The 20,668-nt window shown below is 41.0% G+C and overlaps 1 protein-coding gene across 1 annotated transcript in view; it reads left to right on the top strand.

The window, feature by feature from the left end:
• COL19A1 (collagen type XIX alpha 1 chain) overlaps window positions 1-20,668 on the top strand; it is a 439,982-nt gene that overhangs the window by 270,822 nt on the left and 148,492 nt on the right. Inside the window, exon 16 of the mRNA XM_052652029.1 lies at window positions 16,132-16,185. Within this exon, the coding sequence (XP_052507989.1) occupies window positions 16,132-16,185 (54 nt within the window). The remainder of the gene's footprint in view (window positions 1-16,131; window positions 16,186-20,668) is intronic.

The raw sequence follows: 20,668 nt of genomic DNA, 5'->3' as shown, positions 1-20,668 counted from the left end.
GAAAGATTACAGAAGGCTCTTTAAAACTTTGATATTTCTCTTAAAGTAAACATTTCTCAAGTGCTCATATATTCCAGCCCATTGTTTTTAGGCAGGTATATTTTTAGTCCTTTTGAAAAAATGGTATAGATGATCTTATTGGAAAACAGAAATAGAGACACAGACGAGGAGAACGTATGTGTGGACAACAAAGAGGAAAGGAGGGGTGGGATGAACTAGGAGATTGGGATTGACATATATAAACTATTGGTTCTGTGTATAAAACAGATAACTAATGAGAACAGAACTCAGGAACTCCGCTCAGGGCTCTGTGATGACCTAAATGAAAGGAAATCCAAAAGAGAGGGGATATATGTGTACATAGGGCTGATTCACTTTGCTGTATAGAAGAGAAATCCAGAGACTAGCACAGCATTGTAAAGCAACTATACTCCAGTAAAAACTACATATATGTATGTATATATGTGTGTGTCTGTGTGTGTGTATGTGTGTGTATATATATATATGTAGGCTTCCCAGATAGCTCAGTGGTAAAGAATCTGCCTGCCAATGCATAAGGCATGAGTTCCATCCCTGATTGGGAAGATCCCCTGGAAAAGGAAATGGCAACCCACTCCAGTATTCTTGCTTGGGAAATCCCATGGATAGAGGAGGCTGGTGGACTAAGTCCAAAGGGTTGCAAAAGAGTCAGACATGACTTCGTGACTAAACAACAATTTTATATATATATATATTCCCATATTTATATGGGAAATTATGTGATTGGCCCAGGTTTGCTTAGCTGATAAACACAGGAAAAGGTACTAACGGTCAAGTTTCTACCTTCTCAGTACATCGTATACTTTTCCATCCTGTTTTTGTTGTTTGTCAGTGATCAATTATTTTGTCATAAATATATAAGTTAAAATTTATATTCACTTCCACCTATGCATAGAGAAACATGACCACACCACAAAATTAAGGCATGCCAAAGGTAAGATACATGTCAATTTTCTCTTCAATCTCCGATATTCAGCATAGAGTAAGCAGTTACTGTGTGGATCACAACAAACTGTGGAAAATTCTGACAGAGATGGGAATACCAGACCACTTGACGTGCCTCTTGAGAAACCTGTATGCAAGTCAGGAAGCAACAGTTAGAACTGGACATGGAACAACAGACTGGTTCCAAATAGGAAAAGGAGTACGTCAAGGCTGTATATTGTCACCCTGCTTATTTAACTTCTATGTAGAGTACATCATGAGAAATACTGGGCTGGAAGAAGCACAAGCTGGAATCAAGATTGCCAGGAGAAATGTCAATAACCTGAGATATGCAGATGACACCGCCCTTATGGTAGAAAGTGAAGAGGAGCTAAAAGGCCTCTTGATGAAAGAGAAAGAAGAGGGTGAAAAAGTTGGCTTAAAGCTCAACATTCAGAAAACTAAGATAATGGCATCTGGTCCTATCACTTCATAGCAAATAGATGGGGAAACAGTGGAAACAGTGTCAGACTTTATTTTTGGGGGCTCCAAAATCACTGCAAATGGTGATTGCAGCCATGAAATTAAAAGATGCTTACTCCTTGAAAGGGAATTTGTAATCAACCTAGTTCAGTTCAGTTCAGTTCAGTTGCTCAGTCATGTCTGACTTTTTACCCCATGAATCTCAGCATGCCAGGCCTCCCTGTCCATCACCATCTCCCAGAGTTCACTCAAACTCACATCCATCGAGTCAGTGATGCCAGCCAGCCATCTCATCCTCGGTCGTCCCCTTCTCCTCCTGCCCCCAATCCCTCCCAGCATCAGAGTCTTTTCCAATGAGTCAACTCTTTGTATGGGGTAGCCAAAGTACTGGAGTTTCAGCTTTAGCATCATTCCTTCCAAAGAACACCCAGGGGTGATCTCCTTTAGAATGGACTGGTTGGATCTCCTTGCAGTCCAAGGGACTCTCAAGAGTCTTCTCCAACACCTACAGCATATTAAAAAGCAGAGATATTACTTTGCCAACAAAGGTCCATCTAGTCAAGGCTATGATTTTTCCAGTGATCATGTATAGATGTGAGAGTTGGACTGTGAAGAAAGCTGAGTGCTGAAGAATTGAAGCTTTTGAACTGTGGTGTTGGAGAAGACTCTTGCGAGTCCCTTGGACTGCAAGGAGATCCAACCAGTCCATCCTAAAGGAGACCAGTTCTGGGTGTTCATTGGAAGGACTGTTGCTGAAGCTGAAACTCCAATGCTTTGGCCACCTCATGCAAAGAGTTGACTCATTGGAAAAGACTCTGATGCTGGGAGGGATTGGGGGCAAGAGGAGAAGGGGACAACAGAGAATGAGATGGCTGGATGGCATCACTGACTGGATGGACATGAGTTTGAGTGAACTCTAGGAGATGGTGGTGGACAGGGAGGCCTGGCGTGCTGGGATTCATGGGGTCGCAAAGAGTCAAACACGACTGAGCGACTGAACTGAACTGAACTGACGCAGTTAAACGCAGCTGTGCTCATCATTGATGAAGATTATCTGTTTACTGCATTTCTCCACTCATTGTGTTCTTCTGGCAGTTGATTTCTCATTATAGTTCCAAATAGATCTGTTATTTTGATCGCTTTCAACTCTGGCTCTTGTAGTTTTAGCTATCGGTGTTTCTGAAGGACTTAAATTAAGGTTCTGTCTTTAGAAACCCAGACATCCAGATGAACGTGCAAATATTACCAAATAGTTTTATGTTTAGAATCACATAAACACGTGCTCAGATTTTTCTCTTTGCCTTTAAAGATCTTGACATCAAATGGACCCCACTTCACATGCTCTCTCCTTTAAATGGACTTAACTCCTATATCTTAAATGTGATTTTCTCCAAATAATCATCTGGTAAAAGTACTTTATTATACGTAAGGAAAAGATAGTGACATAACTGCATGCATGCCCAGTCGCTTCAGTCGTGTCCGACTCTCTGCAACCGCATGGACCATGGCCCGCCAGGCTGCTCTGTCTATGGAATTTCTCCAGGCAGGAATATGGGAATGGGTTGCTGTTTCCTTCTCCAAATGACATAAGTACTTCAGTGTAAACTTTTCCCCCTAGCTTCTGATTTTTCAACTGTGATCTAACATTGAGAGCTTTTTTTTTTTTTTTGCACATATATAAAAAGAGTAATGTAACAAATAATTATTGCTGCACAGCCTCCCAGAGTTCCCATTCATGAAGTCATTGGAACCTTTGGTCATCTGTTACTTTCAGACATCTTTGTAGCTTTGATTCTATATTTTAAAAGATGTACAAGCTATGGCATCCTTTCTCAATAGAGACTCTAAGTCATTAGTTAATCATAATATAAAAAAGATTATAAATTGCTTTTGCATATATCCATGTATATTAATTTAAACATCCTTTTTTTTTTCCCCCTGCAAGGTCTTTCACTTGAGTGAGGCCAACCAACTGATATATTGCTCATTAATCATACATATTAATGCGAGTAGTTAAAGCTTTAAAGTCTAACTCACCATTCTGTCCACGGGGACTAGTTCTTGTTTTCTAAATCTGATGACATAGTCTTCAGACACTGCTAATTAGGTCTATCCCTTGAAAATTCATCCTGACATGTTTCAAGAACATTTTTTCCCTTGAGTACAAGTTCATTAAATTATTAATATCTTTATGTAAGTCTTGCAACATTACTTAAATAATACAGCTTTCTCTATTTCAAACAATGGTTCCCAGTGAAGGATAAAGTATATCTCACTTCCTCATATCTTTTTTTTAGTCAAACACAATGGCCTGGGGAAATATCAGAGAATAATAGATATTATGGTCAGTAATGTTAAAGGAAGGTAAAAAATCCTTTGTACCTGTAAGTGGAAATGGGTGTTAGTCAGAGTTCTCTAGAAAAAAGAAACATAACCAGCAGGGTGCATATACAGAGAGACAGAGACTGATTTTAAGGAATTGGCTCACACAATTGTCAAGTTCTGGTAAATCCAAAATGTGCGAGGTGGAGACCCAGTGAAGAGGTGCAGTTCGAGTCCAAGGCCGTCTGCAAGCAGAGTCCCTTCCTGCTGGGGGGAGGCCAGTCTTTGATCCATTCAGGCTTTGCACTGATGTTCACCCACCTTACTGAGGGCAGCCTGCTTTACTCAAAGGCCACCATCTAAATATTAATCTCATTTGAAAACCACCTTTACAAAAACATCTAGAAAAATGTTCGGCCAAATACCTGGGCACCCTGGCTCAGCCAATTTGAGGCGTAAACTTAACCATCACAAAGTGCTATATAGATAATCAACTCCTGATTATCTGCACAAATGGAAGGAAATGTTGCCCTCAGCAATCTAAATCAGATAACCTACAAGCGGTTCTATTGAGCCTCTGAATTAAATGATGAGTTTGCAGCAGTTGTTCCTGTGTTATCTGCACAGGCAAGTACTTAGGTCAGGCTCATTATGTGGCCCCGATTACAACAACTCCCAATGGTTTCCCACCACAATCAAAGTGCTAATCTGCTCTGCCAACCACCCATCGAGTGGCTTGTTGTTCTCCAGCCACCGCTGTTTCTTGCTGAGTCTTCAATCACTTGCGCTCAGGGCTGCATTCTCAATGTTGCCTCTGCTCCATGTCCCTTTCAGCCCTTGAATGGCCCACAGACTCACTTGGTTCAGGTGTCTGCTGATCTCCCCTGATTTTTCTATCTGAAGCTGCACACATTCTAACTCTGTATCCCTTTGCCCTTACTTTACTTTTCATGATTCATATTGCTATTCAGGATTTATATCTCTACTCATGTAGTTACCAGATTTGCACAGTGCAGCATGGTTATCAGTACAGCACATTGGTGATGAGCAGACATAACCCAGCCAAGTTTCCTGAATGCAAGTCCCGACTCGGCTGCTTACTAGACATGTGACCTCAGGCAACTTGCTCTGTCACTCAGTTATCTCACCTGTAAAACAGACACCTCAAAGATATTTTGAAGACTTTGAAGATTTAATGGATCAGTTCGGTTCAGTCCCTCAGTCGTGTCCAACGCTTTGCGACCCCATGGATTGTGGCACATCAGGCTTCTCTGTCTATCACCAACTCCCAGAGTTTGCTCATATTCATGTCCATTGAGTCAGTGATGCCATCAAACTATCTCATCCTCTGCCGTCCCCTTTTCCTCCTGCCCCCAGTCCCTCCCAGCATCAGGGTCTTTTCCAATGAGTCAGCTCTTCACATCAAGTGGCCAAAGTATTGGAGCTTCAGCTTCAGAATTAGTCCTTCCAATGAACATCCAGGACTGATCTCCTTTAGGATGGACTGGCTGGATCTCCTTGCTGTCTAAGGGACTCCCAAGAGTCTTCTCCAACACCACAGTTCAAAAGCATCAATTCTTCCGCGCTCAGCTTTCTTCACAGTCCAGCTCTCACATCCATACATGACTACTGGAAAAACTATAGTCTTGACTAGATGAACCTTTGCTGGCAAAGTAATGCCTCTGCTTTTTAATATGCCATCGAAGTTGGTCATAGCTTTTCTTCCAAGGAGCAAACATCTTCTAATTTAATGGCTGCAGTCACCATCTGCAGTGATTTTGGAGCCCAAAAAAGCAAAGTCTGTTACTGTTTCCATTGCTTCCCCATCTATTTGCCATGAAGTGATGGGACCGGATGCCATGATCTTAGTTTTTTGAATGTTGAGTATTAAGCCAGCTTTTCACTCTCCTCTTTCACTTTCATCAAGAGTCTTTTTAGTTCCTCTTCACTTTCTGCCGTAAGGGTGGTGTCATCTGCATATCTGAGGTTACGATATTTCTTGATTTCAGCTTGTGCTTCATCCAGCCCAGCGTTTCTCATGATGTATTCTGCATATAAGTTGAATAATTAGGGTGACAATATACAACCTTGACGTACTCCTTGCCCAATTAGAAAGCAGTCTGTTGTTCCATGTCCGGTTCTAACTATTGCTTCTTGATATGCATACAGATTTCTCAAGAGTCAAGTAAGGTGGTCTGGTATTCCCTTCTCTTAAAGAATTTTCCACAGTTTGTTGTGATCTACAGAGTCAAAGGCTTTGGTGTAATCAATAAAGCAGAAGTAGATGTTTTTCTAGAATTCTTTTGCTTTTTACATGATCCAGCGGATGTTGGAAATTTGATCTCTGGTTCCTCTGCCTTTTCTAAATCCAGCTTGGACATATGGAAGTTAACAGTTCACGTACTGTTAAAGTCTGACTTGGAGAATTTTGAGCATTAGTTTGCTAGTGTGTGAGATGAGTGCAATTGTGCAGTAGTTTAAGCATTCTTTGGCACTGCCCTTCTTTGGGATTGGAATGAAAACTGACCTTTTCCAGTCCTGTGGCTGGATTTAATGGGTATGTAAACTGTTTTGAATGATGTCTAGTATTATGTATTACATCAGTGTTCCCACTAGAATAAAAGCTCCATGAGGACAGAATGGATTTGAGGTAATTCCAGAGTGCAGAGAAGGATCTGGCCCACAGTAAGAACTCATTAAATGTTTGTTGAATGAATTAATGATTGAATCTGGGCACATGCCAGCTGAGAATGGGAAATATGCTGTATTACAAAAATGCAGTGAAGAGGTGGCAGGGTGGTGGGCTGCACTCCACAGGCCTATAAGGCCTGCACTTGCCCAGCTTAAAGACCAAAGAAAGAGCCAGAGTCAGCAACAGAGGCATTGGTGGTTTAATGGATGGGGAACTTACATGGCTGAAGCAAGGTCCTGGGGCCATTACCAGTTATGGGGGAATTGATCTCTCAAAGAGTCAGACAACACTGAGCAACTAAACTGAACTGAACTGCTGACAGGTGGACTCATTAGTTACCAGGAAAACCAACAAAGGGCTCTGAGACCCCTAACTTCCCTTTGATAAGAAAAATCACAGCTGGGACCTGGAGCAAGTCCATAGGAAGGTCAGTCATGTCAGTTGATGTAGGTGAAGCAGGGACTGGTTGGGCAGGGGCTGTACAGAGAGCAAGAGAACAGCCATCTTGAATGACCTGACTGCACATAGGTGAGCAAACGATGAGTTAAAAGTTATCAAGTGGTTTAAAAAGCAGAGTTCATTAGGTTTTATGTGTGTATGTATATATATGTATGTACATACTGTGTAGCAGGATGCTTGGGATAAGATGTATCTGTGGTTTCTCCCCGAAGAATACTTCTCTAAAGGGGATGGAATAATCAAAGGAGAACATAAAAAGAATCCAGAAAGTGACCCACAGCTGTCTCTTGCAGGGCTAACTGAGGTACCAGCTTTGTCAGGCACCTTAACATTATTCTGAGGAAAGGTTGGGTCTGAAGGAGAAACTGTGGGAAGGCTGATGGATGAGGTCAGATTCAGAGTTCCCTTTACCCAGTCACACTGGCAAGTGACCTTGGATGCTAGGTTTAAGGAAATGAAAAGAGTATTCAAGAAAAAGCATACTTAGTATTTACATAATGACATTAAATGTTTGAAGGTCATCAATATGTAGTCCCAATACTGAAGTCGATTATGAAAGAGCAAGTAGTGGTGGACTGGGAAATGCCTTCTGAGCACAGTTGCTTGAAAAGTTGGCAGTAAGTATCAGAGGACACGCATCTGAGTCAGGGCACAAGTGTCTAGGAAAGCCATCTCTGTCAGAGGGACTCTAGCCCCTTCCCGTTGCCAAGGGTGTGCAGGTAGCTTTCTCCCCCAACATTTCTGTTCCATCTCAGTGACCCCCACCACACACACTTCCCCTGCCAAACTAAAAGCTGGAGAGAGTTATTGATGGAAGGAACTGAAGTCTCACCGTCCCTCCCAGGAACTCCTGAGTTTACCTACAACAAATGAACAACACTCTCCAAACAGCTGTTGTGAATAACTCTCTCCTCTTCTACCTTGAAGGCAAGATCCAGGCCTTAATCATTAATATATTTCCCCTAGTGTTAGTCACTCAGTTGTGTCTGACTCTTTGCGACCCTACGGACTACATGGGATTTCTCCAGGCAAGAATACTGGAGTGGGTTGCCATGCCTTCCTCCAGGGAATCTTCCTGACCCAAAAATCAAACCCGGGTCTTCTCCATTGCAGGCAGATTCTTTACTATCTGAGCCACCAGGGAAGCCCTATTTCCCCCTAGAAGAGTATGTAAGACACAGTACATTTCTACTGAATAAATTTACTCATCTTTTTGATAGGGTTTGAAGTCAATTTAAATTTCTAAGTGCAATTTAAATTCAAATTGGCGTATTGAGAATTATGCACTGAAAATTCTTGTGTCTCAAAATGGGATGACCTTCATAGTTTCATCTTCTGGATCCTCAGGAGTTCTCTTTGCTTACACGCAGTTGTTGCATAGCTACAGCATGTATTCCACGTATTTTTTATGGTGCTGGTCAATGCAGTCCTTCTCATCAAAACTGCAGTGCTGAAAGTCCACCCCTTGAGGGTACATTTCACATGTTAAAGTGTGTCGTCATGTCATAAACGATTTATTTGTTCCAGTGCTGACTGATAGAGCTGAGTTCCTTCTTATCTAAGGGCTGTGGCTCTGGCCTGACTGAAGTGTGCTGAAGAATCACATCTTGTTGCTTTCCTATTAACGTTTCTCTAAATAAGACACTATTGATTATGTGCAATTGTTTGTCCCTCTACATGTTTATTTTACCTACTCTAGGTCTAGAAAATGGGACAGTTCCCTTAATAAAAGTGGAAGATGTTTGAGGCTCTGAGAGTCCTTAGAGATGAGGCTCTCAGAGCATAGCTCTTGGACAAGGAAGGCAGTGTCCACGCCTGGTTCTTCCCCTCCAGTCTGTGAGCAGCCTGTGTGAACTTCCAGATTTGGGGAGAGGAATGTCTCCAGCACCCACCCTCTCACTGCTGCTCAAAGATGATAAAATGTGTCACAGATGGTCAGGAAGCAGTTAAGTCATACCCTACTGCTGCCCCACCTGTGAACTGAGATGAACAAAATGCCTTGGCAGAGATTGGCAATGGCAGGCACGGAAAACAGAGCTCATGATTGGGGCTGAAAGAGCTGGTGGTTTGGCAAGATGCTCAGGAGTCCAGACAAGTCTACGTGGAAGCTTGTGGTCAGCCTCCTGGCAGCAGGCAGGTGTGCACAGCCATCATGGGAGTGGGTGAGAACCAGGAAGACCTAAATTCCAAAAGGCAAAGTAACAAGATATGGGGACATCTGAAAGTCTGGCTTGGTGGTGAGAAAACAAGAGAACCTCAACAGTTAGAGCAGCAAAGTAACTGAAATTGTGAATGACCAGGATACCGCGTGCCCCTAAGGAAACCTTAATGCTGAGGATTGTGAGTGTTAGGATCAGATACACTAGGGTTTAAATTTTAGCCCCACCAATTAAAAGGAGAGTGATTTGGAGCTCAGTGTTTAGCATGTCTCTCTGTGTAAAACGGGAACAGTATCACCCACCCACAGTGGTTTTGGATGGATTAAAGGAAATAATGTAAGGGACTTCCCAGGTGATGCTAGAGGAAGAGCCACCTGCCAATGCAGGAGACACAAGAGATGCGGGTTCGATCCCTGGGTTGGGAAGATCACCGGAGAAGGGCATGGCAGTCCACTCCAGTATATTTGCCTGGAGAATCCCATGGACAGAGGAGCTTGGTGGGCTGTGGTCCATAGGGTCGCAAAGAGTTGGATACGACTGAAGCGACTTAGCATGAACGCATGTGTATAGCACTCAGTGACTGGACCATGGCAAGCATGTGATCAGTGGTAACCATTTTAAGAACCATTTGTCATCGACTTTTATGTTTCTTTGTACATGGACAGCTTGGAGCACACAGAAAAAGTTGATTTTGGTTTCATCCAATCAGAGGGTACTTAAGAGGTCAGACTAACTTATCTTCATGATCAAATTAGTAACACCATAAATACTAAATAGTGACTGTAGACAGCGTTGCCCACAGACCAGACCATTTGGCCCAGGCCAATGCTTCAGTGAAGTGTTGTTTACTCAGATTATCATTTATTCAATTGTAGCTGAGGGGGTTAGTTAATACTGTCACATTTCTATCTTGTTTTTGAAAAGCCACATTAGTTACAGGTAGAGACCATCCAAGGGGAAGAAAGGAAGGGAAGAGAGAGATGGGGAAATTGTGATATGATTTAGACATTTTAAGATCCTAACTTAAACGAGAAAAGCAGCGCTGGGAATAGCACCGCAATATGGATTCAGCTTTCCTTAGCTCTGAGCCTATATCAGATTCTTTGTTCATGCTGAATTATATCCTCGTCCCACGTCCTTACAAGAGCTACTTGTCTGATCCCTGAAATAATGAGACCTTTATGACTAGTCTTGTTGCTGTCTTAGATGTATTTTTAAAGATGTTAACACATAAAATTCACTTAGGCTATTATGCATTGCTCATACAAGCATTCTCCCATTTTTTCACATACTGTGGATTTCAAAATGTGCTAACTTTTTACATCAGTCATAAATCTTATTTCCGTTCACAATGTAAAAAAGGAAAACTAAACTTCCAAGATAGCCCGTAATGTTTTCCTGTGTAATTAACACCTCCTTCACAGTTGTGGATGCCACTCAAGGGCCTGTCTCCTCTTCCTTGACATTTCCTTGGTACCTTGTTCAGGCTGAGCTGATGCCTAAGAGTGTGCTACATACACATGTGGGAATAGGGGAATTCTGGAGAGTAGCCAGCTGCATCAGCAAGACCTGGCAATTTAGAGAGATTACTTATACATGTCTGCTCTGTGGGCTTGAGGTCTGCATGTCGCCCTTTATTTCAGTCTGATTACTTCTGTAACTTATCCTTCTCATCATCATCATTATCAACAACAAAAACCATCTGTCAGATAAGTACCAGTCATCCATTATTTGCATTCTTGCCTTCTTAATGCTCTTGGATGTCCAAGTGTTTATAAATCAAGTAGCTAATTTAAGATCCATGTGCTCTCATTCTGCAAGTCATCCTGGAAGCATCAGGCTATTTTTACTGTTGAAAATTTGTAGATGTCATTTATTTAAATAGACTTGGATTTTCCCCCCTTCTGCCAATATTGACCCATGCAGCAAATGCAGATGGGTGAAGTCACTTGATAATTCAAGTAAAATCATTCCTTTGTAGAAATCTCCTGTTTAAAAATATATATATATATATTGAGATATACATTCTGAAAGATGCACGTATCCTGATGATAGAAGTTTGCTGAGTTTTCACAAAGCATGAACACCCTTGTGATCAGCACATGGTCCAAGAAATAGAACATCAGCATCACCAACCATGTAAGCCCTCTAATGCTCCTAGTTCCTCCCAACTCCTGCATTGGTGACCTGTTGCAGCCTCTAACAACTTGGATTAGTATTGCCTGTTTTTATTCCTTATATAAATTGATGAACATTATGTTTACACAGTTCAACCATATTGATGCATGCAATTATATTCCATTAATTTCCATCACTATATTGTATTGCATTGTATGAATAATCTACAATTTACTTTGTTTATTTTTAAATTAAAAAATGGATAATTGGCTAAAGGATGGTAGAAGGACAGGGCAAAAAGGAACTAACATTTATTATTACTATTTTATCAGATATTATAGTAGGACTGTTTTTGTTGTTAATTGTGGAAAAAAGCAGATAGCATAAAATTTACCATTTTAACCATTTTCAAGTGTACGGTCCAGTAGTGCTAAATATATTTGCATCGCTGTGAAAAGATTTCCAGAACTTTTCATCTTGTAAAACTACAACTCTGTTCCCATTAAATAAGTTCCTATATCTGACAACCCCCCAGGTCCTGGACAACACCATTCTACATTCTGTTTCTATAAATTTGACAAATCTAAGTATCTGATATGAGTGAATCATACCATATTTGTCTTCTAGTGACTTATTTCACTATGTCTGTTTCAGTTAGCATGATGTCATCCAGGTTTGGGCTTCCCTGGTGGTTCAGATGGTAAAGAATCTGCCTGCAGTGCAGGAGACCCAAGTTCAATCCCTGGATTGGGAAGATCTCCTGAAGAAGGGACTAGCAACCCACACAGTATTCTTGCCTAGAGAATTCCATGGACAGAGGAGCCTGGTGGACTATAGTCCTTGGGGTCGCAAAGAGTCAGACATGACTGAGCGACTAAATACATACCCACACACATATCAAGGTTTACCCCTGTTGTAGCATGTAACTGAATTCTTTTCCTTACTGAATAATATCCCATTGTCTGCACCTCATTTTGTTTTATCTACTCAACCATCCATGGACGTTTGGATTGGTTCCACCTCTTGGCTATTCTGAATAGTGCTGCTTATGAATATGAGTGTGCAAATATCTCTTCAAGACCCTGATTTCCAGTCCTTTTGGATACAGACCCAGAAGTGGGATTTCTGGATCACATGGTAGTCTTAAGAATCTGCGTAGTGTTTTCCATAGCAGTTGCTCCACTGTACAATTTCACCTGTAGTGATAAGCATTCTGGTGTCTCCAGATCCTTGCCAACACTTATTTTCTGTTTACCATTCTAATGTGTGTTGTGTGGTAGGAGTTTTCCATATGATCTCCTTTTTAATTAACTAATGGGCTACTAAGTATAAGTACCAATTTTATAGTGTGACATCTTGACACAATAAGCTTCCATAAGAGAAAAGACTGGGATTCCAATCCAAGTGGTCCTGAAATTGACAGGGAGGTTTTTATTCTTAAAGAGACATGCGATCACAGAACCAACCCAGCACTTCTGTTCTAAGCTATTAGAATGAAGGGCTATATAAGATCACCTGAGTTTGAAATAGGAGATTGAGGCTTAGGACAGGAGTTCTCCAAGTGTGGTCTCCAGGCATAAGCAGCAGCATTGCTGGGAACTTGTTATAAATGTGAAGTCCCATCTACTAGGCCTCCTGAGGATTCAAGTAGGCCCCTGAGGATGCTGATGTGTGATAAGGTTAGAGCACCACTGGGTTTAAATCACTGGACAAACATGGAAACCGCTGTCTAATAACCTTCACACTGTTGCCAAACAGGAAACTTACATGCTGAGCACTTTGAGGTGTCCTGGGCCCCTGGTATGGCAAATCTGCATTTTATGCTTCATACTCCAATCTTAAGAGAAGTACTGGATTAGTCCAATTGTAATTATGCTGAAACAGTATGTCCCCAACCATTTGGAGATTCAGCCAGACTCCAGCTGGTTAGAGCTACTCCTGAACAAAAGGCCACCTGTTACCAGGTGTCCTGGTCAGTACGGCCATGCCCAGCTCAGCATTTATCTGTTTTTTTGCTGGGATTTTCATCCCAATCCACATCTTAGTCTCCATTCTTGTCTCACTTTACAAGGGGTCTAGAGTGAGCCCTGTAATGAAGGGCCTGACATAAGACGGAAGTTGAAACAACACAAAAATGGTTCCTCCATCTTCATCAGGGGGGTACTCCTAGACCCAGCCCCAGAATATGGAATCTAAAAAAGCCAAACTCACAGAAGCAGAGACAGAATTTTTGCCGCCAGAGGCTAAGGACAGGCAAAGTGCACAAACTTCCAGCTAAAAAATGAGCATGTTTTGGGAAATTATAATGTACAGCATGGTGACTGTAGTTAACAATACTGTGTTTATATATGAAAGTTGCTGAGAGAGTAGATTTTAAATATTCTCAACACACACACACACAAATGATAATTATGTAGTGCAATGGAAGTATTCACTAACTTTATTCATAGTATAGAAGTGGATGAAGTCATCAGTTTGTACATATGAAACGCATACAATAGTACATGTCAAGTACATGTCACAGTAAAACTGGAAAAGAAAATATTCAAGTCTGCTTTGGGATGTTATTAGAAATTCAGACATTTAAATTGCATATACATGCTGGCTGAAGTTGCTATGTATATGTTCTGATAATTTGACAGTCCTCAAAAACCGGGGTCTTTGACCCCTGTTTGGGGAGCTGGGCCTCACAGCAGGAGGTGAGCAGTGAGTAAGCCAGCGGAGCTTCATCAGCCACTTGCTGTGGCTTCCCATTTCTCACATCACTGCCTCAACTATCCTGCCCCTCATCCCCATCCGGGGAAAAACTGATTTCCATGACACTGGTCTTTGGTGCCAGAAAGACTGGGGACCCCCGCTCAAAAACATTTTGCCTGCTTGTCCACTCTTAGCAAGGAGACGTAAAGAGAATCAGCATTCCCCCATTCTCCTCCAGAGACACACTGCACACTCCGATAATTGCAAGGCTGACTTGAATGATGGTGTAAATCAGCAGTGATGAATTCGAATTCAAAAGCTTGCCCATACCATATGGAATCATGAATGCTTTTTCCTCCTCACCCTAAGCCATGCCGATGCTGTGTTACAATATCTGAGTGTTGGTTTATCTTCAATATGAATGCTGGGATAAAAGGTAGCTTCATTTTACCCCACTTCTGCCCCAAGCAACATATATATCTCCTTAAGGAAAAGAGACTGCACCAGAAGTTGGTCCTGTGGATTTAACTTACCTCAACCTAAAAGAAAGAACTGATCACCTCCTTCCATGTCACTGATTTTGTTTCTTTGTGCTCTCAGCGCTCCCACTTTCTAAGTCAACTTTTTATCATTGATTAATTCTCAGGGGCTGATTGACTTGCATATACAAAGATGGAAAAGATGCAATATATTGATTTTCAGAATGTGTAAACTGCAAGACTAGTAAAGTATATACATATGTATAACTTTTATTCGGTATACAGAATATTATGTATTCATTCCAATCTTACAACCCCTAAAAAGAACTCCAGGGTTCAGAACTTTAAAACAGAAGATACATGAAAATACTACTAACTATATTTCTGGTTTTAATAAAATTATTTTAAAATCTGCTCTGTAGATGTTAACCAGGATTTCTTTTTCCTGAAAACAGCTGCTATCATTAGAGTCTTTGATAGTAGGAACTTAACTTGCACTCCCCATGCAATCCCAGTATCTTATGTGCTAACCTACCTTCCAAAGTTTGCTCTGATGCTTCAGCTTATCTTGGATTTCTTACCCCACTCCAAGCCTCATTGAAGAACAAAGAAATCAGGAAACTTTGCCTGACGCTTTCAGAGTGAGAAAATTAATCAGTGAAATTGGGCCTTTCTCACAATTTTGTGAGAGCTTGTGCTCACAATTCTCCTCAAAAAGAGTTGAAAGATCACTAATACTTTTACCTTTGAAATGGCAAGCCTTAATATATATTAACATACTACCAATATGGTAGTAAAATGAAGTTATTAATAATAGTGAAAGAGAATGATCATATTTAGAAACCAGACTTAGAAATGCTTCTCATTCAAAATGTGTGCTTTCCATACCTAAGTTTGCTTCCTTCTATTAGAAAGGAAAAAAAATAAGAAAATAAATGTATAATAAATAAATGCTCTTCAAATGATATCAAATATACAGATACTTAGAACTGTCATGCTGACTCTTGCTAGTGTAATTTAGCTAGTTGTAAACTTGGTGAGTTAATATTCACTTACAGCAATGAAGATTAATAAGCAAGGAGTGAACATTTTAGTTCACTTATAAAACAGCTTAACCATCCAAAGGGAAGAAAAGAGCTAGGTAATATGATTTACACAATGTGTATAATTATAATATAGCTTTGTGAAGTACTTTTCAAACTTTTGTGAACATGAGAATTACCTGAAGTGGTTCTTTTTTTTTTTTTTTTTTTAATGCAGATTCATGGATCCCTTTCCCAGAGATTCTAAACTAGTAATTTCAGGCTGGGGCCCAGAAAAAATATATTTTGAATACTTAATCTCACCCTTAGGAAATTCCTTTAAAATTGAAATTCAGATCACTCTCTGAAAATACCAATTTAAGGTGATAAATGCATTGATTTTTGCACCTGAACCCATTGAATTATCAGATAAAATGCTAATCTTATCCAACCTTTCAGATATTTTATATCACTTTGCTAGAGAGTCAAGGTAGACAGCCTTTAAAGGGCTGCTAATAAGAGTCACGATTTATTCATTCCCGGCACTATTGTTCTCATCTTGATTGTTAAGAATTGTCCCATAGCTTTTAGACTTCACTGACCTTTAAAGTTCATGTGGACTTGGGATTGTTTTTTAACTTTGAGTTAATTGGTACTGTCTTTAAACTTCCATTTCATACTGTCTCATCTTAAAATGGAATCACAGTATTTATTATCTGTTTCTCTTTGGTTTCCAGGGAAGACGAGGAAAACCAGGGCCTCCAGGAAAACCAGGGCCTCCAGGACCACCTGTGAGTGGACAGTAGCATGTTTCATCAAAGCCTCTCTGTATGTCTGTGTGTTCATCTACGGGTCACTTAAATCCCCTGTAGATAATAATTTCCATCTCTCCACTGTTTAACATGGTTGTGTTCCCTATGCCTTTCGCATCATAATCAAGAGGTCAGGGAGGCTGGACGCTGGCTGCCCTGGCTCCCACCCACCTCATTCCTGGACATGAGTAAGTACACCGCCTGCACGGGTGGCCCAAGCCAAGACACACATCAGCGAATCCCGTGCTGGACCCACCTGAGCCCCATCTCCTTGGTGTCTTAACATCCAGCCTGGTGGCCAGTTAGGTGTCTGTGGAACTTGATACAACTGCGTTGCCAGTAAAATTTCATAGAATGTTCTTGCTAAACATAGCCAAAGGTCTCATAGCCAGTTGTCCGATCTTGTCCTTCATCCCAAGCTTCTGCAAGAAATACTCCATCCCTTGTGCTCCTGTTCACTCTCCAACTCCATAGACTCTGGTTTGTGTCCAGACGACTGCATTGCCCTGCATCCTCTGTGGCCACCAGGGTGTCTGAGTCACAAGATTCCTTGGGCACTGTTAAGGCTTCACTTTATTTCACTGCTGTATGGGCTTCCCTGATGCCTCAGCAGATTAAGAATCCACCTACAATGCAGGAGACACAAGGAATGCAGGTTCGATCCCTGAGTTAGGAAGATCCCCTGGAGGAGGAAACGGAAATCCATTCCAGTATTCTTGCCTGAAAATTCTCATGGACAGAGGAACCTGGCAGGCGACAGTCCCAAGAGTTGCAAAGAGTCAGACATAACTGAGCAACTAAACACACAACACAATGCACACATAGTAATTGACACTGTTGACTTGTCATCCTTGAAACTTTCTATTTGCTTGGTTCATTGATGCTGATATTTTTCTATCTTTGGATCCACCCTTTTGGTCTCCTTTCTTAAAGCTGTTCCCTCTTCCCTTATTTCTGTGTTGTATGGTTTAAAGAATCCCCGTCTTCTCTTTCCACCCAGACATCCTCCTGAGTTCCAGACTCCTACACCCTACCACCTGCTCAGTATCTGTACTTGGAAGTCTCCTGCATGCTACAAACGTCGTCTCTCCAAAGCTAAACTCTAAAATGATCCTAGATATTTTCTGTCTCTCTCTATGTCCACATCCGAATAGTTCCTAAATCATGTGAATGCTATGTTCCAGTAGCTCTCATTCTTCATGCCACTGCCTTTTTTAGGCCCTTGTCAACTTGTATCTGTTTCTGTAGCCTTCTCCCAGCTGGTCTCTTGGCCTCTACTTTCTACAACTGGAGTCATATTTTAAATCATAACTCTGATTGTGTAGGTCTGTGGTGGAAAACTCTTTAATAATATCCCTTTCCTTCTAGATGGATTCCGCATTTTCTACATTCCATTCTAACCCCTTCAGAGTTGCCCTTTGCCTCTCTTTGTCTATCCTTCTCTGTGCCCTTCCTACTTTTGCAACTTATAGTGTCATCTTTCTTTACAATCTCAAAATTCCATGGGTTGTGAATGCTCTCCCTGAGGTCCAGGTGAGCTCCCCCACCTGTCGGGCTCCTTATGTAGCCCTTTCAGCTGTTTTCAGCACATGCAGGTCATCTTCCATGATCCTATGAGCTTAAACCTCCTGCATAGAGAGCACATTGTTTTATAACTCAACTCTTATTTTTCTTATCTTTCTAGCCACTGCCTCTGAATTTATTTTGAACCTTTCAGTTCAGTTCAGTCGCGTCTGACTCTTTGAGACCCCATGAATTGCAGCACGCCAGGCCTCCCTGTCCATCACCAACTCCTGGAGTTTACCCAAACTCATATCCATCGAGTTGGTGATGCCATCCAGCCATCTCATCCTCTGTCATCCCCTTCTCCTCCTGCGCCCAGTCCTTCCCAGCATCAGAGTCTTTTCCAATGAGTCAACTCTTCTCATGAGGTGGCCAAAGTATTGGAGTTACAGCTTTACCATCAGTCCTTCCAATGAACACCCAGGACTGATCTCCTTTAGAATGGACTGGTTGGATCTCCTTGCAGTCCAAGGGGCTCTCAAGAATCTTCTCCAACACCACAGTTCAAAAGCATCAATTCTTTGTCACTCAGCTTTCTTGACAGTCCAACTCTCACATCCAACATGACCACAGGAAAAACCATAGCCTTGACTAGATGGACCTTTGTTGGCAAAGTAATGTCTCTGCTTTTCAACATGCTATCTAGGTTGGTCATACCTTTCTTTCCAAGGAGTAAGTGTCTTTTAATTTCATGGCTGCAATCACCGTCTGCAGTGATTTTGGAGCCCAAAAAATTAAAGTCTGACACTATTTCCACTGTTTCCCCATCCATTTCCTATGAAGTGATGGGACCAGATTCCATGATCTTCATTTTCTGAATGTTGAGCTTTAAGCCAACTTTTTCACTCTCCTCTTTCACTTTCATCAAGAGGCTTTTTAGTTCCTCTTCACTTTCTGCCATAAGGGTGGTATCATCTGCATATCTGAGGTTACTGATATTTCTCCTGGCAATCTTGATTCCAGCTTGTGTTTCTTCCAGTCCAGCATTTCTCATGATGTACTCTGCACAGAAGTTAAATAAGCAGGGTGACAATATACAGCCTTGACGTACTCCTTTTCCTATTTGGAACCAGTCTGTTGTTCCATGTCCAGTTCTAACTGTTGCTTCCTGACCTGCATACAGGTTTCTCAAGAGGCAGGTCAAGTGGTCTGGTATTCCCATCTCTTTCAGAATTGTCCACAGTTTCTTTTGATCCACACAGTCAAAGGCTTTGGCATAGTCAATAAAGCAGAAGTAGATGTTTTTCTGGAACTCTCTACCTTTTTCCATGATCCAGCAGATGTTGGCAATTTGATCTCTGGTTCCTCTTCCTCTGAACATTTGGAAGTTCACAGTTCATGTATTGCTGAAGCCTGGCTTGGAGAATTTTGAGCATTACTTTACTAGCGTGTGAGATGAGTGCACTTGTGCAGTAGTTTGAGCATTCTTTGGCATTGCCTTCCTTTGGGATTGGAATGAAAACTGACCTTTTCCAGTCCTGCAGCCACTGCTGAGTTTTCCAAATTTGCTGGCATATTGAGGCATAATTGTGTAACACAGTTTCTGGCATGTAGCATTTGACTATTAATTATTCAATGAATGAGTCAACAAATGAATGTACTTTGTAGACGAGAAAATGAAGATGGTGAATTGAGTCTCTTTTTAAAGACCAGAAGCTCCTGTACCACCACTAGAGGGCTCTAGACTAGACCTCCTAGGAGTCACTTAGGGTGTGGTCATGCGCCAAAAATGGACAAGATTGCCACCCTATCCTGGTTTTGTTTCATCCATTTAGCCATTCAAGTAAATTGTTCTCTTAGCAATGTACTCGTGTCAGTTGATATAGTTATGAAACAAGTGTGGTGGAGGAAGAGGTGAGACATAAATTGGGCATCCTGGAATCCAGTCTTTAAAGGAATCAGCTTTGTTATTCCAAATTTTCTAGCAAAAGAGGACACATTGTAGGATTTTCAGTAATTGTCTCCTGCTATAAACAAGAAAAGCTGGTACAAGCTAACAGGCAAGATTAGACCATCACATAGTTTTCTAAATGTATGACACTGCTTTCAAGACAAGATAATTGTTGTCTCAAAGGAGGAATTTGAATGATGAAGGTCTTTATGACAAGCTTGCCAAATGTCTAGGAGAGAAGAGGATTATACCAAATCCTGGAATGAGTTCTCAGCTATAGATCAAATGACTTTACTGAAGAATTTAGAAGATTAAGGAATATGCAGCCATATGAAAGTTTATAATATTCAATTCCACAGGTTTTAGTTTATTGTCAGAGTGTTTGGGAGAGACAGATAGTTATTTTATTTTAAGTGTTAGATTTAGAATATAAACTCAGCTATGGGTCTGATACACAGTGTTCATTAAATCCTGAGTACATGGGATTTAAAAGAAAAGTGGTTAACTATCTTTTGTAATATATGAAAATATCAATTTGTTATTTAAACTGCAAAATAAGGGAGAAGAATCTATGCCCCCCAAAAGGTTTATATTCACAATTAGCTTTTGTTTTAAAAGTATTAGATATACCATCAGCTCATTTTTGTTTAAGAATTGTGGTTCATGGAGACTCTTTGTCTTTTGTCTTGTTTGGTTTTAATTGGAGGATAATTGGTTTATAATGTTGTGTTGGTTTCTGCCATACAATTCACAACATGAATTTAATTCTAAGATAACACCTCTAGTTGATTAAAATATCTTTTCTCTAATACAAGTATTATCAAAACTCTATCTTAGGGTGCATTTTTTATCAGCTTTTGAATTTTTAAAGTTATTTACATGGTTGGTTGAATTGATGTCATGCATGCCACCATACTGTAAAAATTCCCATGAAGCACCTGGTCATTCTTGCAGGAATTAATTAAGAGTAGCATTGAAAATAGAGGTGAAATACCTGGCTCCCCATAT

The sequence above is a fragment of the Budorcas taxicolor genome, chromosome 14, assembly GCF_023091745.1.
Source record: "Budorcas taxicolor isolate Tak-1 chromosome 14, Takin1.1, whole genome shotgun sequence".
Lineage (NCBI taxonomy): Eukaryota > Metazoa > Chordata > Mammalia > Artiodactyla > Bovidae > Budorcas > Budorcas taxicolor.
The sequence above is the reverse complement of the archived record's forward strand: the minus strand, read 5'-3'. Positions and strand labels throughout refer to the sequence as shown.